At 41.1% G+C, this 23138-nt stretch overlaps 1 protein-coding gene across 20 annotated transcripts in view; it reads right to left on the bottom strand.

The window, feature by feature from the left end:
• Positions 1-1311: 1311 nt before the first annotated feature.
• Positions 1312-23138, bottom strand: part of ablim1a (actin binding LIM protein 1a) — a 44313-nt gene continuing 22486 nt past the window's right edge. For 4 of the 20 annotated variants that reach the window (XM_034608751.1, XM_034608742.1, XM_034608747.1 and 1 more), the window contains 24 exons: positions 21343-21526; positions 20640-20749; positions 18177-18303; positions 17954-18047; positions 15643-15730; positions 14180-14244; positions 13769-13813; positions 13041-13118; positions 12711-12869; positions 12449-12493; positions 12138-12173; positions 11912-12041; positions 10965-11084; positions 10087-10191; positions 9548-9595; positions 7205-7345; positions 6412-6506; positions 6047-6170; positions 5739-5800; positions 4574-4634; positions 4314-4321; positions 3726-3800; positions 2608-2688; positions 1312-2391 (listed from right to left, as the gene is read on the bottom strand). In XM_034608751.1, coding sequence (XP_034464642.1) covers positions 2278-2391; positions 2608-2688; positions 3726-3800; positions 4314-4321; positions 4574-4634; positions 5739-5800; positions 6047-6170; positions 6412-6506; positions 7205-7345; positions 9548-9595; positions 10087-10191; positions 10965-11084; positions 11912-12041; positions 12138-12173; positions 12449-12493; positions 12711-12869; positions 13041-13118; positions 13769-13813; positions 14180-14244; positions 15643-15730; positions 17954-18047; positions 18177-18303; positions 20640-20749; positions 21343-21526 — 2195 coding nt within the window. In that variant the 3' untranslated portion in view covers positions 1312-2277. Of the gene's footprint in view, positions 2392-2607; positions 2689-3725; positions 3801-4313; positions 4322-4573; positions 4635-5738; positions 5801-6046; positions 6171-6411; positions 6507-7204; positions 7346-9547; positions 9596-10086; positions 10192-10964; positions 11085-11911; positions 12042-12137; positions 12174-12448; positions 12494-12710; positions 12870-13040; positions 13119-13768; positions 13814-14179; positions 14245-15642; positions 15731-17953; positions 18048-18176; positions 18304-20639; positions 20750-21342; positions 21527-23138 lie in introns of those variants that run through there. The other 16 variants (XM_034608743.1, XM_034608748.1, XM_034608754.1 and 13 more) reach the window with 12 other exon arrangements.

Genomic DNA, 23138 nt, shown 5'->3' with positions numbered 1-23138 from the left:
TTACATGTGCATGCATTTGATGATTCTGTGACATCACAACATGCAAGTTATAGAAGATTGATGTGTTGCAACTTTCAGTGCACATGCACTGCCAGTGGGTTTCTCAGTGGAGTAGCAGATACCTTGCGTGAACTCTTTAAAGTGCATTTGCTTATTCATAGGAAGAAGACGGGGTAGATACAGAATTCTTACCTGATTTATTGATTTTTCTTTTTGTAGAGAAAAAAACATATCAGACACAAATTATAATACCGAGCAAAGTATTTTCTATGTCTTATAATGTGTCTGGAGGATAATATTAAATTGTCCTGCCATTCTTGGAGCCATTGGTCAGTTCTTTTCACTGTATGTGGAAATTAAAATTGGAAAAACATTACATATGCTTGAGGTAATAAGATGTAATCCACGCCATGAGAGTTGTATGCATTATGTTGTGCCTTCTAACAGGAGCTTCACAAAGTCAGAGTCAATTAGGATTTGAAGAATGCAAGCTGGAATATGAAAAATAAGTCTGGGTGTGTAGAGTAAACAGCTCAAGGCTACATTTACCACTACTAGCAAAACACATCGGAACCACCAACCAGAAGTTGGTTTATGTTGCATTATGGGTAACGTAGGCCCCATGTTTTGGCAGGATTTCTGCTGCACTGATTTTGATGCAGACAACTATTAATCATGATTCTGACTGGTAGTGGTACAGTGCTTAAACTGTGGAGAATGTTTTTAGTAAGAGTTAGCTCCTTTGTAGCACTGCTAACAAAACAAGGGGATAAATAGTTTATTTTTTTGGAATAGTACAAAACTATGCAAGACTTGGACCTGTGAGCCAAATCTTTTATCTTCTTGCATGTGAATGCATCAATCCGGGGAAGTGGTGTTCAAATTAATAGTGTTTACAACTGCATTAACACATGGAGATAAGTGGAAACAGAGAGTGATGATTTAAAGTAGCTTTTTAATTCCTTCACCATGAGTTGCTTAGTTAATTTAAATAAACCGTGGCTATGTGTGCTATGGAAAATGGTCAGTTATCATGTTATCCTTGAAAGTGGGGTATGGTCTTTCAAGGCACAATCTAAAATGATGTAGCAGTGAAAACATGTTTCTTCACCGGGGCTCCATTAGTCAGTGTTTGTATGGAGGGTCAAAAGACTCCACCATCTGATTGCTCCCTTGAAAGTCAACAAGTCCTCAGACTACCTCTCCCCCCGAGTCAAATCACTGTGTGTTCAAATGTGGTGAAATGCAGAGAAGAAAACACAGAGGAGAAAAGAGGCGGTGGTACCTTTGGTATAGCCGAGGATCATATGATTTGTGGTGATTTAAAGCTTTATTGGCTTAGATTTCAATACAACAAAATGGCAGTGTGGGTTTTTCAGTTATAAAACAGTACTTTCAAATACAGTTGCTTCTTTCATTTTGTGTTTTACCTTTTTGAATGTTACTGTATGTCGGGTATGGCAATAAAATATATTAGGATTTGTACTTCCAATACATGTAAAGGGAAAGTGTCTGGCTGTGTTTATGAGAGCCTGAGAAGAGAGACGTTTTCTTTTTGTCAGGGTCGGATGAATGTTTTTGCGTGTACAGGAGCCAGGAGGGGAAGGAGACGGATAATGTGGAGGTGCTTGGATCATTCATTTCCATGTAGATCCAGAAAAAAACAGTTGGTGGGTCAGCTGACTTCTGCTTTCCCAGGGGCTTTTTTTTTTTTTTTTTATTAATTCAAAGACTCACTGAGCCGATTCTTGCAAACTTTGGACTAAAACAGTTTCAGCCCAAGCGAAGGAAAGCTGACACATGTTCAAGCTGTACAAGCATGGACATTTTGTAATGGCGTCATGAGGTTTCTACTGTACTTACAAACTTCCACAGGAATCAACAGCAACAAAGAGTAGGAATAAACAAGCGAGAAAGAAAGGAGAGCAGTTCCACTCAAAGCAAAAGCAAGAAGAAAACACGAGCGCAGTCAAACCAAATAACATGAACCTATGTATCATTCACTCTCATTCTTTGTCATTTTTGAACATGGAAGAGTTTCCCATTCCTTGTTTCCTGTGCAAATCTAACTGGACAGATCATTCAGCTCGCAGTCTCAGGAAGCATCAGAGCAACAAAAAAAAAAAGAGTCCATCTCATGGCTTCCTTGGATATGTCAGGATAAAACAAAACAAAAAAAACAGAATAAAACGAAATAAACCAAAAACCTACATCTAGATTACAGTTTGTCGTGTGCTATCTGAATGAATGTACAGTATATGCATGCTGCTCTGAGTGCTAGAAGAGCTTGGCCTTCTTTTTCATGTCGTTGCGTTTCCACAGGGGAAGCCTGTCAAACTCCTGGATCTCCATTCCAAAGATGTCAAAGAACGTTTCGGGCGCTAAGTGGCGCTAGAGTTGAGAACAAAGGTGGAGAAAACAAAGGAGGGGAAGGGATGGGAGTAATTTTGGTTAGCACGGAAGCCATAAAAAGGAGGGTCACTGCAAAAATGACAAGAAGCAATGGATACTGCACATTCATCGCTACAGTTGTATTTTTGTGCAACATGCTTTTTACACAAAAGTAGAGAAATCCAGTATCCAGTGTCATGTGGAAAAAACTAATACCTCCAATCTGGTTCTGTCCACATCCCTGGGCAGTTTAGCTCTCCCTCTACTGGTTATCATGAGCATTTCATAGGGGTACACCTTCAGAAGGAGACACTCGTCAGTGAACAGGTCAAGCCTACAAGCTGGAGTCAAGCTGCAAAAACCTTACAAATCATTTCTTATTAATCCCAACTATACAATTTGGAGACTTTAGTTAATCTGACAGTGACGAAGGGAACACTGAGTGGGAGAACAGGTATGTGACAAGAGGCTGACTGGGAGTGAGAGCTGAATTTTGTTTTAGGTTGTCAGGGAAATGCGGGGTCTTATGGTGTGGACACTTATTTTTGGTGTAGAAGCGTGCAATAGATTAGGTAAGGGCAAAAACATGAGATATGTAACAGTCTGTATATTTAATGCAAACTAAAATAAGAACCAACATCAGTTATGTAAGCTAAACAAATCCACTTAGGAATGATTGTCCTGGTGCATTTTCTACATTTCTAAATAGCTTATCCCATCCGTACAGGAATAAATGAGTTAGCATTTTAGTGGAAATGCTCAGTAATAAGCAACTAGAAGTTCTTCGAGGCCTCTGACCAACTCATATCCACACAGTTTTGTGTACACTCCCTTATATACTACACAGTATATAGTGATATGAGTTGTTCAGGTGACAATCTAGGCATTGGATTCTCCACTGTATGCTGCATACAGTATCCAGCCACTGTAAGTCAAAGCTATGTGCAGATGAGCATGGAGAAGCCAGCATGCTATAAGCGCTACACAGTGACTCGGCAGCTCCTGAAGCAGCATGCTAAATCAGGAACCCAGCTAATGTGAGTCTTTCAATTCCAGTAAAAAGAAATCAGTTTTTTTAATTATCTCCCTATTTCTTCCACCAACGTCCTCACGCTACGAGGGCACATCCAACTAGCTGATTATTTTATTTCACTCTGTTCGTTTGGATTCATCTTTTTCACTTTGTCAAATTGTCAAGACTTTCTCTAAATGAGCTGTGAATATATCATTATTTTCAAGGTAAACTTTTTAATCAGCGATATAATAAAAATGTCCAACATGTTTTCATGTGGATTACAATGCTGTCATCAGTACAAAAAGAAGAAGATACTTGCTTTTGGTTCCAACATATTAGGCATAGATACTCCCCTGTCCATCCTTGCAAGTGCTGCATGGCCATCCTTAATGTGCTAAAGAATAGAACATACACAAATGTAATATAGTGGAAGGGGGCTGCAGAATTAATGGCATGAATATGTCCACTAATGACAGTGGGCACAGTTTTCATTGGATGGAGCAAGTAGCTTTGATGCTATTCTATAAGTTGATTAAAGATGGGCAGTCGTTTAAATGTTTTCTGAATGTCTCTGTAGTTTTTTTTTCTCTATATATGATTTGAAATGTGACATTTAGCTTGAGTCATAACACTGGATAACAACACACAGAACAAGACATGAGGCGATGGTTGTACATTGCATTTACAGTTCACTGGTTCAGCTACTGGGCAATGCATGTTTTGGGCACTTGTAAATCACTGCACTGCAAACCCCGTAGTTGACAATTTATCAAACAGTGACGCAAGCAAGTAGCAGGAGTTGCCTGTGTGCATTCAGGGCAAAGTATCTCTTGCAACCCAGGAGCAGGCAAATATATGATGCAAGGGGAGGAAGCATGCCATGTGAGAAAGCAGATGAGAGACATACCTGAAACTCTGCAGGACAAAATGGGACAGAAAATGAGACTCACAGTTAATGGTTTTGCTTTCAAATCCCCCCCCCCACACCCTCCTGTCCCTGACGATACATTGTGTGAATAATTATGCCAAGTATTTTTTATATTTCAAAATGCACGTCCATTTATTATGTACACATAGCAAGCCATTTCTGAGTACTGATTCTGAATAGCTCTGGTGAAATTGGCAAGAGATTTGCTTGGTGGCCATGTTTGGGTAGTGAGCTCTCACCTCTGCCTCCCCCATACATGTCGCTGTAGCTGTTGTACTGGGTGAAGTCCGTGGACTGGGGCTGCCAAAGCACAGGGAGCAATACATCAACACAGACTTGTGGACATTTGGTTGATGAAGAACAGAATGATATTTAAAGGAAATTCAGGTATTTCTCAACCTGGGTATTTTAGGTCCTTAACCTGGTATTTTTCAACCCTATGTTTATAAATATGAGTATGTAAATGAATGGTTCCTAGTTCTGGAATCGGTCCAGTAGACCTCCGCCTACAATGTAAACTTATGGGGCAACTGCGACATCCAACAAAATGTCCACTAAAACTTCTTTTTTCACCAATAAAATCATGACATTGTTATTCTGGGTCTTTGCTAAGATTAAACATATCATTACACATATCTCGGTCAATGAGAAGACTCACTCTCAACCGTACAGCAGCTCATTGTCCCTCCTCTGCTTGTTGCCTCTCCCTCTCCCCTTGTTTGCTCTTCATTTTGTGGGAGCTCTTCGTTCATATACCCCGGTTTCAAAAAGGCAGCGACGACCAGGGAAGACAAAGCTTCATCCACATTGTCCACATCAGAAAAAGATTCCTCTATTATAGTTTTTCTTAGTAAAGTCCAAACTTCTCTCTCTAACTCTTACTCACGTTGCCGCCTCCATCTTCCTGCAACAACCCAAGTCTTAGCGAGATTTTCCATTGAGCGAAACATGTGTAATGTTGCAAGACTCAATGTAGCAAAGACCCACAATAACACTTTGAGCCTTTTATTGGTGTTAAAGTTTTTTTCACTGGACATTTCATGGACTGTCACAGTTGCCCCATAAGATCACATTGTAGCCACTGCCGTCGTGTCACGGCTGCTGGCAAAGAACAACTGGACTGATTTCAAAAGTTTTTGTAAGTACCATTAATTTACACAACCACATTTATAAACATAGGTCCAATGTTAAAAAAATCTGTAATTCAGTCTATAAAAAATGGACAGAATTAGTGTTTCTGGCACTATGGCAAAGAAATAGTGAAATTAAAAAACAATTTCCATTAAATAGTTATCAACGTTTTTAATGTCTTCATGTGTGTTTTACATAAACAGTAGCAATCTTGTTGAATGTGAATATAGAGTACATCATATGAGTCTATTGTAAATCTGAGTGGGGTCTCACCCGGTGTAGCCCATTCCTTCCATAGCCCGGCAAAGAGTTAGTTTTTGTTGGTGAAGTTGGATCTGAAATATAAACATTGTTGAAATTATATCTGATTGAATTTTTTTAATTTGAAATCAAATGAAATTTATGTTGATCCAATGAGGCACATAAACATTTAGAGCAAATTCATTTAGTTATAAATTTGCTATTCAATGATCCAGACCAGACATCTAAAAAAAGATGCAAATACGTAGGTGCACAGTTCCTGTGTTCCTGTACATTGCTGACAACTCAAGAGTGTATTAGCTGATGAAGCTGCTTCGTACCTGCGTCACAGTTGCTCTGTTTAGAGTCGTAGCGCTGAGCGGAGAGACTACGTGCGTGACGCTCCCTGATCTGTTCTTTTTCCTTCTCCTCCTTCAGAATGAGCTTTCCTAAACCAGACTGAATCTAAACACACACACATGCGTTCAATCAATTTTCAGTACATACATACATAAGCATCAGTCTATAAAATAAACATTAAGAATTCAAAGCATGCATTCATCTCAGGCACATGATATCCATATATGCATTACCACTCGTACATATAGTTTCCAGAAGGTTTATGATTCATTTGGAATATACTGCAACTACAATAACAAAGACAGTGTGTATTTACATTAGCTTTAGTTGCTGTTTTATTACTGACCTTGTTGAGATGTTCCTCCTGGAGCTGCTTTCTTTTCAAGGCCTCTTCTTCCTCGTCTTCTCTGGATCGTCGCCTTCCTTCTGAACCTATGGGTGCTGTACACAAGCCCAGAAAGTTACAGACAACACATACACACACACACATCTCTCTAGTGTTAAACCATGCGTCAGGTGTACTTGTGTAGTACAAAAAGAAGAAAATACTTCATTGACAGTTCAAATTTAGAAAATGACAGATAGCTTAGCTACTTCATTGGGCTGTATAGAGCAGTGAGGAATACACACAGTAGGTGGACAATAGAACACAAATGTGAGACAGAGTTGACGAGACAGACAAACATAAGGACTTATTGGAATATTTGGCTGCACTGACATGACGGATGTTTAAACTCCATTGGTCATGTCGAGATTCTACCGGATGTCAAATACACAGAACAGCACGATGTAAGACAGACACACAAAGGTCAGTTTGAAGTCAGTCTCAGTTATCTCTGTCCTCGTCATTTGTGGCACTGTTGCGTACAGCTAGAGCACCTGTCATGAGCAGCAGGTGAACATAAAGTGGGGGAGCTGATGCTACCTCAAGCAGAAAATTATATGGCTGCAACAGAAACCAAACAACACGTCCGCTTTAGTGCAAGCAAAACTGAAAAGCAGGCTACGGTGACGCCTGAGTAACAGCGGGAGCTGTGAGCTCTGAGCAGGGATGCATTTAAGCTTTCGGGGGGGGGCAGCTGGAACAAGGAGAGTTAGGTGTCTGTTGAACCGCTGCAAGCATCAGGAGCCTACTGTACCTAATACAGCGAGAGAGTAGGGCCGACGATCGCCCTCACTCCGCGAGCTGTCATCCAGAGAGGGAGCATGGGCCGCGGGGAAGGTGGCGGATCTGATGATGTCATCAGCCGACTTGCTTTGAAGGACTATGGCAGCTGTATCTATGGGTTGGTAATCATGGGAACTGGTCTATCAGTGTCAGTGGTCACAGTGTCAAACCAGCAGTTAACATCATGGAACCATCTTAGTCTTGGTTCATCTGGGTTTCGAAGAAAAGGCTTCTACACTGCAAAACATGTCTTTCCTAACAAGTCACTGGATATTAGATAGGGGCCTAAAATCCTATGGTCTCAAACAAATGGTTAAGAACTGTCTTTGGGTGAGAGTCAGTGTGGTTTTAAAGATGTTTTTGCTGACATCAGGTCAGAAAATACTCCAGCTGCCGTATATTCTACACAAGTTAAATCTTCTCACACCGTTACCATATTTTTTCAAATCCAGCTATAAACAAGCCATGCAACTCCTGATGAAAGGTAGATGCTGCTGAAGCCTTTCTCGCAGTGGCGTGTCATAATGACTGGCACGGCAAACAGCTCTTGACTAGTTAAGGCTAAAAATAGGCATAAATTAGAATGATACTAAAGTGGAAGCGATATCTCTCCTTACATCTCAGAACAGCCCTCCCATAAAGGAAATTATATTTTCTGTGTGCACTCATCTTGTAATTAAACGCCTGCTTAGCTGCGGGGTATTGTTAACAATCTGCTGTTCCATCTTATCGGTTCTGTTAATTTTGTAGACATGCTTGCATCATCTTTGACAAAGGCTGGGTACAGGTCAAGCAGAGCAGGAAGCAGGGCCTCTGACAGGTGACTGGAGATAAAGTGTTCTTGTGAGTGTTCTTATGAGATTTCACGCATTATTACACACAAATGCGCAAAAGCACAGATTTATCATTGAATATTGGTGTAAGTTGTCTGACGGCCCTGGCTAGTCTACCTCACATTATACTGTCAGATAACCTGCTATGTCGAGACATTGTTTTATTACACTACCTTGATGTTTCATGTATATTCGGTTTACATATTTACAGTTATCCATGTACAATAATATACATGTCTTTTCAGTTCTCATATTATTGCCAGGTGTAACATCTGTAGTACGTTTGAGACATGGTACTGAGGCAGGAAAATATGTTCTATGTTGTCACTGTGTTGTTTCATTGCTTGTTAATAGTAAACATTTTAACAGTTACCATAGTAGTGCTTTTTAGACAGTTTCCTCAATACTGCACTTTTGATATGAATACAGTCAATTTGAAGGGATAATAGTCCTTCTTCAGTCAGAGAGACGAAGATGTCCAGGCAGACAGCAGCGAGACATACTACGAGACACACTTTAAGCAACGGATAGACAGGCAGCATGGAATCATGAGACAGGACAGACACTGAGAGATTTATTACTTGAAGAGGTGTGTTGTCTATTCCATTTTTCTCGGTTGACTGGTTTTGAGGGGAAGGATGCTGGAGTCGAATTGTTTGACTGATGGTTTGGCCTGATTTTCAGATGTTTAGGGTCGAATGCAGCCCATCTTCAGTTTTAGAGAGATTTCGAACAATTGGAAGGGGGGGGGGGGGGTCTGCTTCACCATCTGTAAAAGCCGCTTAAGTTAGGTTAAGTTCACCTTTTCTGCTTGACTACCTTTCAAACAACAAGATTATAACACCCAACCCAAGGGACTTAAGTAAAAGTTACATAATCTCGTTTTAACAAAGGGCTTGTTGGGACCTTACTCCTGTGACTTGTTGAGATGGACAGAGTGCAGTGTAAAACAAGCTCCAGGTCAGACAGAGGAGGATTGGAGACAGACTTCAAACAGTGCTCACACACTGACACTGGGGTGACTGCACGGTTAAATGAAAACACAGTTTCAGGTGATTAACAAAAGCACTTTCACTTAAGAACCAAAATCTATCACCAAGTGGTTCCCAAAGTTTTCATTCTGAGGTTCCCCCACAGTCCTATCAGATATCCACAAACCCTTCCACGCTCAAAATGTACAGTACTACCGAATATATTTTCATTTGACTGGCATTGTTTCAACCATTTACCTATTAAGTTTAGCAAAACGTTTTAACCTTTTATCCATTACTTTCAGCTATTTCCACGATTTATCCATCACTTATTGCAAACAATTTGAAACATTTATCCTTTACTTTTAGCTTCTTGTTTTTTAACCCTAGTGGGGAATCACATCACCAAGAGTATGACTCTGGAGTAGGGCTCACACTCAGACATTTTTCTTTTCAGTTTTTACAGATACAAGATATACCATGAATTTAAATAATAATAAGGAAAGTTACCATGTTGTTTGTAAATGGGTGGTTTTCTGTAGATGTTGATCCCCTGATCTGAAAACATTAACATATAAGCAGAAAAGACATTTACTGATTATACAGAGTGTAGCTCTATTAAAAAATGAAAAGCAAACCATGATGCATTGGGATTACATTAACTGGCACCCTCTCCTTGTGATAGATCTGTACAGTCGTGACAGTAGAGGGGGGGAAAGCAATCCCAAACAAAGTATAATGAGAGAGAGAGAGAGAGAGAGAGAGAGAGAGAGAGAGAGAGAGAAAGACAGATAGATAGATAGATAGATAGATAGATAGATAGACAGACAGACAGACAGACAGACAGACAGACAGACAGACAGACAGACAGACAGACAGACAGACAGACAGACAGACAGACAGACAGACAGATAGATAGATAGATAGATAGATAGATAGATAGATAGATAGATAGATAAATAGATAAATAGACAAATAGATAGAGAGATAGAGAGACAGATAGACAGATAGAGGGGGAGAGCAGTGACAGGGTGCGCTCCAGCTCCTACCTGGGAGGTGGAAATGTTTAGGGGTCAGAGAGAGAGGCGGAGTGATCGGCCGGCTGTCGGGCCTGAGCGGGAGTGGGGAGCTCCGGCCACTTGGCGGGTCAGTGCCTCCAGTGAGAACAACCAAGAACAGAACATAAGCAGGCGGGATAATAGAGGGGAACCACAGTATGAACGTTGCAACACACAGGGACCAACGGGACCAGTCGACGTCACTTTGAGCGGATGGGAGACAGAATTCTGGTTGGTTCTGATAAATGCAGTTAATGGAGCTGAGCTCTATGTGGAGGATGAAGGTAGGGAAGCGGATCAAGGCAGCAGAGTTTAAAATAGACAGATTAAATGCTTTGGAAGATGTGTTATTAGCCATGAAGTATAAAGTCGGTTCAGCTGTTGTATAATATGAGTTCACAGTTGAATAAAAGTTAAGAAATGAATATTTTCAAGCATGCAAAGTAAAATTTATATTACAAAACCTGACGTTTTTATCTATGCCTTAGAGTTTAGAGTCGGGAGACGGATTCAGAAAATGCACCAAAAAAAGGCTTCCACCATCCAACATTCAGGGAAGTGTCAGCTTGGATTTTGGATTTGGATTATTCTCTTGTGTGCATGCAAAGCTGCAAACAGAAACACAGCGACTGTCTTTAACGTTGGCAGAGGCTGTGTTAGTCAGAGGTGAAGTGAGTGCCTTGGCTGGATGGGTTTACCAATGACATGGGTTTGACCATTCAGGATTGCAGTTCTAGTGTAATGAAAAAATGTGGATGGATCCAGAGCAGCCGATGGGGCATAAAGGGGGAGGTGGCATCCCGGGTGATGATGGAGATGACATTTTTGCCTTGAGGGGTGGGTGGCAAAGAGTTGAGTGGGGCCCTTACCTTGGCTATGGGGGAGGAAGTGGTGTCTGAAAGGGGAGGTGGGGCGGGAGTCACTATTTCTGGAGCCCACACTGTTACTGCACAGGGAGGAGCAGAGCTTCTGCATGCCTGTCAGAGCCTCTGCAGTGAGGGAGTGACAGGGGGACAAAGCCCCAGGACCAGGCAGCAGAGGGGGACGATGTGGGGGAGGAGATAGAGGGTGAGAAGGTGAGGGAAGATATGCGGGAATCAAATGTCGAAAAAAAGGAAATAAAAGACACGCAGTGAGTGAGAGGTAAGGTGTATTCAAGATGTGCAGTAAGAAACAAGGAAGAGTAATAATCTTTTTAACGAAAAGAATCGTAAACTGAGAAAAAGTTGTGTTCTGAAAGGTGCAAATTGACTTTAAGGTTGTTATTCTGCAAAAGGAGGGATTGTTCATCAAGTGAAACTAAAGTAGAGAAGAAGAAATTCAACAGCATAACTACCCAAAGTCAATTTTGATGAAATTCCCTTTTAAAGTGGTAAATAGATCAGAAGGAGGTGGAGGTAAAGAGTCAGTGAACTCTTCTCCATCTACCCTAACCCTAACAACTGTCATCTACCTGAGATCTCATCAAGACATGTAATAAAACACCTGATATCACTGATTTGATCAAAAACACTGTAACATTATACATGGACACACACACACACACACACAGACACAGACACACACACACACACACACACACACACACACACACACACACACACACACACACACACACACACACACACACACTCACACCTTAACCTTAACCTAAACCTAACCATAACCATAACCATAACCATAACCATCAACCATCAACCTTCAACCTTCAACCATCAACCATCAACCATCAACTTTAAGATTTAGGTCCCCACAGCTTAAGTAATACTTGGACCACACACAGACACACACGCACTGCATACACACAAGTACTCACCTGGCCTGTGAAAATGCTGTGGGGACCGTGACAAGGTTGGGGTGTAACCATGGCGATTATAAACTGGTGATCCTATGGAGCCCTGACTTGTTGACCTTTGGAGGATACGTTCCCTCCTGTCGTAGGAGCCCTGACGCACACACACACACACACACAGGTTATTACATTATACATGGTATTTCTGGTTGCATTTAGGGGACAGGAAATTTGACAAAGTGATGCTCACCTCAGGAGGTGGGGTTGGCGACATGTTCCTTGAGAACTAGAAAGAATCAAACAAGTCTGAATTACAGCTTTGTCAGTTAATCTAGATAATGTTAGACTGCTCCACACAGCCAGACCTGAACATCTTAGCGTTAGCAGGCTATAAAAACACCTCTCTGTCTGACGGAGTATGACTTATCTGCTGACCATCCACATTTTTTGTTTCTACAAGGCACATGACCTCCTTTTTATGTGACGCACACCTCGCACGCTGTTATTTCCTTTGCAATTTAGGGTCATTCGTCGTCATTAGCACACGATGACGTATCTTACCTTGTCATCGGGCAGCGGGGAGCGTTCCCTCCTGGCAGTGTGGAGCTGTGAGGGAGACAGAAGTTTAGTACTGTCTAAAAACTTGTTTAGAAATATCACACAATCTGTAAAGACTACCGTGTGTTCATTTATCTCTCTAGGGAGAGGAAAATCACACGTCAGGGCAAACAGATGATCATTTGAAGAGTGTTTCTCTTTATGCACAGTTCTGTGTGTGCATGAAGTGCATGCAGGAAAGAAAGCATGCGGCCTGTGTGTTTACCTCTCCCACACTCTCTCGTCTCTCCTCTCTCTCATCCAGGGAGGTGGTGTACATAGGTTCATAGGTAATAAGATCAGGACGCTCAATGTCATAAATGGCTTTGACTTTTGGAATAGCAGCTAGGTCTCTGTAATCAAGGATCTCATTGTCTACTTTTGCCTAGGGAGACAAATAAAGACATGTACAGACACACACAAACACAAGAGTAAAGGGAGATTACTACAGTGATACAGTGCTATCATTGAACAAGGTGCAACTGTTATAACAATAAGGATGAGGTTATTTCTCGAGAGACAGAGCAGCTAAGCGTAGCTCTGTGTCATATCTTACATAGATCGTGTGACCCGGTGAGCCAGGTATGCTTGAACCAGGTCTGGAACAAATACTCTCAGATGACGACCTCGTAGGCTGTAAGAGAAAGAAAACACAAGTGGCTATTAGTCAAACGGCGTCTGTCTGTCTGTCAGGCCGTCGGTCTCCCAGGATCCACGGCCCCCTGCCATCTGCACATCACCCTGAGATGTTATCACCCAAAACACATTTCATTACACCGTTTGGCCTTAATACGACATGAGCGATGAGAGGGAACTATATTTATGTTTCATGAATTGCGTGAAGTACCGTTGAAACACCAACATGTCATCTCATGATTGGGTCATTCATTTGCAAATTTGCAAAGTGAATGAGACTGTAGTGCTGTGATTGAATGCTCTAAAGAACCCCATGCCTGCTAATGGGAGATGAACAGTTTGGATGGCAGCAGCAGAACTGAATGTGGAGTAATTAAATTAGATTTTCCCCTAATGGTTTAAATGGGCATTTTAGAAAAAGGCAAATTAGTCGAGTCTGCTCCTTCAAATGTGTCTTTGCTTCATGCACCTCTGATATGAGCACATGTGTTAAAAGACAAGACTGAATGGCTCCGTATGACACCCAGAGAAGGGCACTGCAGGCTGCCTCCAGCAGATGGCAGCATACAGTGCATCGTGTCATATGTACAGTATATGGTGAAGAAACACAGGATGATGCCATCTCATAGCCAATAGCGAATACAGTACCTGCCTTTCTGTTTTTTGGAGGAATAAGAGGGACGGAGGCAATAGCTGTGAAGGAAGGGAGAGGGGGGGTACACAGGACATCACACAGGGGTTGTGCCGATTTAGCCTGACTCACAGTTCACATACGTACATCAAAGCCAACATGTCCACATGTAAATATGCACATGAACAAGTATTTAACACACACACACACACATGCAATGGCACACACTCACACAATACCACCTGAATAGTCAAATGCCACAGTGGGATAAGGTTTAGCAGTACAGGAGGAGTGGTGCACAATCCCTTGTTACATATTCAGAATTGTTCTCTTTTCGGGTAAATCACCGTCATGAGACATGAGCAGAAAGGGGCTTTCAGTCAGGACAAAGTCAAGGACAATGGAGTCAGGGACAGACAAATTCCTACCCGCTCCCTGTGTCTCTCCTCTGTTCTGGTCGTGTTCTTGCAGCCAGGATGCCAAACGGTGGATCCTGAGGAGGAGGAGGACAGACAATATTTAGAACAGATACACATGGAAATAAAGAATATTCACAAGACTGAAATGTTTAATTTGTTTCCACATACGACCAAATGTGATTCACTCATTCTGTGACACACTGTCAGCACTAGGTTTGCTGAAAATGCAACAATCTGGTCATAGACATTGATCAGATTGGGAATCATACTCACAATAAGAAACAACACTGTTCTTATGCTCTAACGTACCCACAGACTGTAGCAGCCAATCAAAAATGAGTGAAATCACACATTTGGGACTATTACACCATCAGTGCTTAAAATAAAATTAATATCTATTAGAGCCAGACAGATATATTGGTTGACCTATAAAAATCGGCCTATATGAGCCTTTACACCGTGTTTTTGTTGGCCAAAATAAAAACTTTAATTTTACACAATAAACAATACAGAAAAGATCTGCATTTATGTTTATATAGGCCACATAAAAGAATTCAAGGTCTATATATTTGATTGTGTTTTCTTTTCATTTATAGTTAATATGATGTATAAAACTATATCATACAATATAGTATAATAACATTTATGGTAAAATGGTAAAATATTAAGTATCAGGTATATTTCTTTGTCATTAAGGGTTTGAAAAAAAATTATATATCAGCAGACATATCATTATCTCCTAATATCTCTATCGGCTTCAGCCCTAAATAATCGATTTCTGTAGTGCTCTAATATCTATTATATCAATTTCCATTTTTATGGATCTTAAGATTGCTTGTCGTAAGGATAAGTTTTATATCATTGACTTTCTGCCTATTGCCTAACCTGACCCTCATTTTGCTCCAAACTACTTTATTTGACCATTTAAAAGAAATGAGTGTTGGCATAAAAATGCTGAAGATTCCACATAGTGTCCAAGGGAGGGGTCAATGAGTGGTGTGAGTAGGATATGAATCATATGCTATGGTCTTTGCAGTGGCCAAATCTTAATCGAAAACCTAATGGATTTCTCTCTGAAACCATCAAGAAAACATCTCATGAGGGAAGATCTTTTGGAGGAATGGTGTTAGTGGAAGTTCAGAAACTTTAAGGAGGATTAACTTAACGCTGCTCTGTCAGCTTGTCATGACAGCACTCGACAAAAACTATTTTTTTCACTGCGTTTTACTTGAATCGACAACTTGGATTAAATTAAAGATTAATTCTTTAATTTTGATTGCCAATCTACATATATTTACTTGTTGCTTGGTGTACTATTGTACCAATAACACAAAAATACCACATCTAATCCCTTTGTCAATGGATTTCATACTCCTGAGCTTTACTTAACCTCTGGACGAGCTTCAGTTTCAGCTCAATCGTGCAGTATCTGGTTTTCCTGTGACAGTATGGACACAGGCTGGTTAGCTCACCTTGCAGGTACATCTCCTCTCCCTCTGTGAACATCTGGTTGCACCTGCTGCATCTCGCACAGCTGGGGTGGTAGTGCTTGTCTCCTGCCTGGAAGACACAAAGCAGACTTGACGTCGTAGAAAAATGGCGATCAGTGACGTCTGCAGTCGAGTGAGCAAGGCAGAGCTGCAACTTCCAGAAAATAAACCCAGTGCTCCACCTGCTCTCAGCTCTCTCATCTTTCCTCTGCAACACCCAAACTCTGCTGGTGCAATGATGTGTTTCATCAGATCCTGTGTTCTGGTAACGGCTCTCTGTTCCTTCAACTTTAAAAGTGAACTCAAGACCAAGTTTTTTAGTCTGGCTTTCAATTTGTTTATTTCCAGTTATCTATATTTTAACCTGTTTTACTATTTGGTATATCTTTTTAAATTCACCTCCTTTATTATATTCAGTTTACCTTCCTTTTTATACAATATATTTATCATCTATTCTCTCTGAGGATTTTATAATTTTGCAATTTTTTATACATCTTCCTTTTTTTTATTAGTGCTCTATTAAGCCTTTACTGTGTGTGTGTGTGTGTGTGTGTGTGTGTGTGTGTGTGTGTGTGTGTGTGTGTGTGTGTGTGTGTGTGTGTGTGTGTGTGTGTGTGTATGTGTGTCTGGAAATAGTTCATGAGTTCAGTAGTTCATAAATGAGGATCCATGAGGATATACTGTATAAGATCCTTTAATGTATTCCAGTTAATTCATCTTACTGTACACAAACTGGTAGGACAGTGCTTATTGAGTACGACCACCATGACATCGGCCAGTTTGACACAGTCAACCTGCTTTCAGGCATCTGAGTGTTCCTCTTTAGGATAACCTGCATAATGCAATCCAGTAAAACGATCTAACGGCAACAGAGGCTCAATTCCCACTGATGTGCCAATTTGCATGTAGAGTGCTCCATTATAAACGCCTGTGTGACTTTGACCGGGGGATGATAGATACCCAAATGAAACTTTGCCTGCTCTATAACAACAGACAAGTGGCCTCTCAGAGATACGGAGCCAGAAACTAATATTTGCATTTGACCTTTTACTGTATTAAAAAAAAAAAAAAAACACATCTACAGAATGGCTATAGGGAGCACTTCACAACCCCTCCTAACCAATACTCCTTTCACGCACGCTGTAAAACTGGATTCCTCTCTCAGGGATAATAAATGGTACTTCTGCTATATGTGTAGTATGCCATTAAATGCACTCTCTATTTCTCTCGGCCTTCAATAATTACCCCTGCATTAATGAGCCATTCACATCGCACTCCCAAGGGAAGCAGACAGTATGTAAACCTACCGATGGCTCCATAGTATTTGACATGGGTCTTGGGTCTGTGATTAGACTATCAGACAGGCCGCTCGGGCTTTGGCCCCACTGATCCATTGGCAGCAGTTCAGCGGTGAGTTGCCGAGGCCTCTGCCTATTGTCATAAAGGCCTGCCTTAGTGCTGGATTACTGTAAACCAGGCTGGCTGGCGAGCAGTGACATTTTCATACCACTAAATGACACATAACTCAGTGTCTGATTGGATCACCGTCCGCAGAACAGACAGGCCAGCGCTTGTTCAAGACTCGAGTGAAGCGAGACAGAGCGAAGGGCCGAACTGTTGGAGACGTTTACATAAACTCAGCCCAGACAACTTTCATAACCTTCAACAAGAGTTTCGTAACAGCGGCACGAAACACAGTGTGTTAATGAATAATGATCACTTCACATCCCATTAGGTGTTTTATGTAATATTCATATAATCTGTGGCAAAGCCTGCTTGTTTGAGTGTGTGCATGCATGTTTATTTAGGCAGCGTTGGAGAGTCCTATAAAAAATCTGCTTTGAATTAATCTTTTAGTTGAATACAGTCATGTCAAGAGTCTATTTGGCTCGGTGCTGAAGAGATTACCCCAGAGATTATCAAACTGCGTTTCACAATTTCCCTCCAATGCAACATCCTCTGTCTGTACAGAAAGCAGAATGTTGATGGTACAACTGTCAAAAATGTTTTATATTTCTATGCACAATATTAAAATGATTTAGGTATTTCTAATAAATTTCTATTCTGTAATTATATTTCTAAAATAAACAATTCAGATTGTTTGTGCCCATAGAATTCTTACTTACCTTCAGGCAGCATTCATTTGAAATCCAGGACAGGTGCAATATTAATAGTGTGTTTTATAAATTCCACATCAGATATGCAGCTGCACAGAGTCACATCTGTCTGCAATACGCAGCCAATCAGACGGTGACAGTTCATACATGCTATGTGTGAGATATCTGTGTCTCACCTCCAGCACTTTCCCTGTGATGAACTGATGACACGCCTCACACTGAACTCCAAAATGGATCTGGTAATCCTTCTCACAGTAGGGGGCGCCATCCCTGGGTGGCGAGAGACAAATTTAAATCCAGCGGGACTTGACAATGAAATATCACAGTATAGTGAGCCTTATAATGCAAACCTGAATTTGACCAAGTAGACTCTAATAATGATGCAAGTGAGGTACTTACTTGCTGATGTACTCCCCGGTAAGCACTTTGCTGCAGGCCTTACACTTAAAGCAGCCCAGATGCCACTGTCTGTCCAGCGCTAGGAGGGCCTGTCCGTTCTTGATGTCTCGACCACATCCTGCACAATCTGTAAAGCAAAAGTGCTGTCGCTTAAAAACACATAAATGCCCAGAGACTGAATCAATCCTCACTTCAGTGTGTAGAATTTAGTGAAATCTAAGGGTGAAGTTTCCTGTTCCAGCTGAACACCCCTCATCTCCCCCTCCCCTTCCAAACATGAAAGAGAACCTGTGGTAGCCTTCAGTTGTCATAGAAACTCAAAAGGTGTTTTGTTTGTCCATAGAGAGGACCCACTCCCATTGTAAATATAAAAGTATTTAAATATAAAGGGCCTATTCTAGGGTAAAGCCAACAATTGGTACAATTAAGGTGATTACACACTACTGATTATTTAATATTCAATTTCTGCCAATAGATCCCTTTCACCTAAATCTTACACACTGGACCTTTAAATGTTCTTGTCATGTAAAAATACGACTTTAATCGGGCTTACAATTACAAATATAGGTGGAAATTACAGTATGCCTGATGTGAGAAAATGTTGTCAGTTCTGACCCAAGACACTAGATGGTGATAGAGGGCAACCAGCGATGTTATGACAGCTGCCTCTTGCTATCCTCCACATCTCTTTTAGCAATGGCTCTAAAAGCTCCATCCATAGCCAAGTATGTTCCCGCGGCTCTAAAAGTATAAGAGGCCGGTTTCTGAACGAATAATCTTCTTGTCATTTCTCCTTTAATGAAGAGCATGAAAGCAACGAAGAGCCCACCGCAACCACAGGGGACAATAACTGTGTGAGGCATAACGAGGCTGCGATGATGACGTGAGGAGAATCGGCATGCCTTATTTATAGGTGACCTTGTCTAAAAGCTCTTCAAAAGCCAACAGAGAGACCAGTGGGGCTGGGACAGAGAGAGGGGTAGACAGCAGGAGAGAGTGAATTAAAGAACAGGAAGAGGAAGAGAGGGAGAATGAGAGGAGAGGAAATGCACGGCCATGCATTATTTAGCAAGGCCTGTCTTGGTGTTATTCATAAAGGAACGTTGGCCGGCCGAACGCGGGGATGCGTTCACGGAGAAGAGGAGAACGAAGGTGGAGGAACTCCCAACGGAAACTCCTCCAGAATTCATGTCTTCAAGCTATCTGGGTTACAGGGGAGCTCCTCACAAACAATGTTCTGCTCCTGTAGCGAGGCACTGTCGAGTGGTACCAGCTACAGACAAGTATACTTTCTTAACCTGATTCACAGCTTACAGGCTGCTGGGCACAGGAGGAAATACTGTAGCTATACAATGTTTTAGTTTAAAGCTCCTACCAGAACTTCCAAAGCTCACTATAGCACTTTGTGTCTTGTTTGTTAAAGCTGTACAAAACCAAAAGGTGTGAAGGTTTTTTGAGACACACGGACATGAGAGTGATGCCAATCTTCCCAGCTATCTCTTGTAGAGAAGCAAATCAAATTTAAAAGTATTCCCTCACAGGTTAAAGGTTGAAAAAGTAAATACTGGGTACATGTTTTAATACTGGGTAAATGTTTTAATACTGGGTAAATGTTTTAATACTGGGTAAATGTTTTAATACAATCAAAGCATCTTGATTGCCGCCTGGTGGCTTCCTGCATTATAGGTGAGCCTGCCTTCTCCATTTTAGTGGAAGGGACATGGACCAAAATAAAATGTCCAAGTACACGTCATGTAAAATTAAAAACTAAATAAATAAACTAGTTATTTGATCCAATGAAAACGGGCTGAATCATCATGATTGACAGCTGAGACGGACTCACGATTGGTCAAGCGTGTGTATCAGCAGGACCTCACTAATGTGTCTCCATCATCTGATTGCTACGGCTCAGACTCCTCAAACTGCACAAGATGGCAGTGATTGTGTCTGAGATATTTTGGCTTCATTTCTGGATAGTGGGAGGAAGTAAAGATGCGGCGTCCATCTTTATATACAGAGTATGGTAAATATAGCATATGAGTACTGACTGGCCCACCAACAGGCCACTGAGGGGTACACAACTTTTAAACAGTTTTTCTGTTTGCGCTCAGTTGAATTTATACTTTTAATTGTTTGAGCAAGACGACAAATCCAATCAAATTATATTTGTATAGCCCAAGTTCAAATCACAGTTTGTCTCATGGGGCTTTACCCATCAAGAGTAAGGAAAAAACCCTATTAGCATTACAAATGTGGAACTGACATCAAATGCCTAAAAGCTAAAATTTCTATGCTTTAGTTATTTTTGTAAAACATTTCAGATTTCTTCAATTAACATTCACCGAGAATCCTACTGAAAACTTACGTGCAGAATCCAAAATCGCATCAAGTGAATGTAAATGCCTTCATGTGCAGCATCCTGTGAGCATGTGTGTGTATTAGGAAACTCAATCTGCCACTTACTGCTGGAGCCAAGGATGTCCTTTGGTCCTGGAGACATGGGCTCGACACAGTACTGACACAGACAGTCCTTCCCATTAAAGGTCACCCTGTCCCCAGCAGGGAATGGTCGCCTGCAAGCAGGATGACATCAACAACCGGTCAACAAGACATGAGCTTTGGCCCTGTGGTAAGTGTAAGAGAGTGTTAAGCTGTGGCTTGCAGGTTGTCTGATCTGGCTGATGGTGACAGGGCCCAATGATGTGAATGTGTGTCAACACTGTCTGCCTGAGGGAAACATACAGTGAGATGACGCACAGCATGGCACTGTACAGTCTACTGGAATTCCCACTGTCTTTGACCTACAGCTGGTTCCTTTCTGATCAAACGTTTATAATTACTGTGTTGAAAAGACGTACAACAAATGCAAGAAAGTAAAATGTAAATAGCTCTGGAGTAAAGAATTAATTTAATCATTTTAGTCAGTATGAATAGAAATAATGGTAAACAATATAAAAATTTCGGTCAAATATATTTATATATACACATTTAAATGAGGAAGACTGAGATACCTTCATGCCGACCTTCAAATGTTCCTATTACTTCATTATTTAGGCCTCGACTACGTCTATTGTGCAATGTAATTATTCACAACAATAAAATCTCTCCGAGTTAATCTGTGATTTATTAGCTGATAAATGTGCCGTGAAGAGATTGGATGTCTTACTTGCAGATGGTGCAGACGAAGCAGGCAGGGTGATAGGTCTTCCCCAGGGCGGTGACCACTTCCCCCTCCACGAAGTCCCCACAGCCATTGCAGCGGGTGCCGTGCATGCGTTGGTAGTCCAGCGTGCACAGATACTCTCCATTCTTCATGAAGAAGCCCCCCTGGGCGAGGTCACAGCCACACACTACACAGGACACACACATTGGCACTCCTCAAGTTCGGTCATTTAGTTCTCTGCCCGTATAACACATAAAGCACCCGACCATCAAGCCACCCAGCTCCTCCACGCATCAGTGGCTGTGTTAAGACTTGCTCGTCTGTGTAATTGTGAGCGGCTCACTGAAAGCATGAAATGGATGCTAGCTAAAAAAAATCTGTGGAGAACACATTTTAACAACTCTGTGTGTTACATTGTGAAGCACAATGTTGAATCCAGTGTTCACAGTCACAAGATGAAAATCTTTCTCCTGCACTGAAAGAGCTTTGCATAGTGAGCTCATGTCAATTAATCAGCACCACTAAAGCAAGGTCTTTTCATTGTCACCGTGGAGGTAGACTGTTCAATGCAGTAACAATTCTACAATTGTCTAGCCCAGGAAATAGCCTTGAACTGTTTTTGAAGATAACTGGCTCTAAATACTCCAACACATAGTCAGTCTCTAACAAACTTCCGTCCATTCAAACTCAACCTTGCCATCTCGACAAACATGGAAGGCAGAAATACAAATTAGGGAACAATTGTGTTTGAGAGAGTTTGGGATGTTTTAATGTGTTGGTGGGTTTTGATAGCGATCATATGAAAGATTGACTAAAGTTGAGGAAACAACTGAACATGCAGGAGACAGTGGATCAGTGAAATCCATGAGAGACATTCAGGGAGGCTAAAGATTTGTGGGTTTTCACTTTGTGGGTGATCCCATGTGCTTCGACTATCACCTGTCAACAATCTAATGATTTGTGTCTGCTTTTCAGCAGTCAATCATATTTTGATAGGTTGACATCACATGTGTATATTATAAAACAAGATTATAATCCGAAGACAAGGGCGGTTGTGAGGCTACACTTGGCACAACAGTATTTTGAGCCAAATGCTAATATCAGCAACAACAATGCTTACAGGCTTATGTTTGTTCACCATCAGGTTATTAACATTTGTCAATCAGCAGTTCACACAAATGAAAGCTAAGACTTACAACAATGCTCTTATTTTGCATATTTGCTCATAAAACAAAGGTTAAAATCTGATCCTCACTGAGTCATATAAGTTTACAAGCTAACCAAAGCTCTTGCAATTCATCCTAAAGGGAAACATGAATATCCACTACAGTAGTTGGAAAGACATTATACTCAAAACCACAAATCTCAACCTCATGGTGGCACTAGGGTAAAAGCCAGAGGATCAACATGTTCCTCTAGGGACCATGAATGTGTGAACGAAATGTCATGGATATGAATTCGATCTTGCATTCACATGGTGTCGGAGAGATTAGTTCCTGACTGGGAAAAGTCATGTGCGATAGAAGAACTTGGAAAATCAGCTAAGATTTGGATTCATGGGTTGCTGGGTTTCTGACGTCATTATTTATAAACCAATCAAAGAATTTTCATCAGCTCTAAATGTAAACTTTAAATGTGAATTTGTTAAATGTTTCACTTTTGTCACTTGCAAACTGTACGTTCATCCTTTTCAAGCTCCTAACAGCACACATTTTAGCAAATACAGTCTTGATGATTGACATATATTTTTTATTGGCTATAAATGTCACAACAGATTTTTTTTTTGCTCTTTGTTATTG

Source organism: Hippoglossus hippoglossus, chromosome 15 (genome assembly GCF_009819705.1).
Source record: "Hippoglossus hippoglossus isolate fHipHip1 chromosome 15, fHipHip1.pri, whole genome shotgun sequence".
In the NCBI taxonomy this organism is placed as follows: Eukaryota; Metazoa; Chordata; class Actinopteri; order Pleuronectiformes; family Pleuronectidae; genus Hippoglossus; species Hippoglossus hippoglossus.
This window is presented reverse-complemented; position numbering and strand designations above follow the sequence as displayed.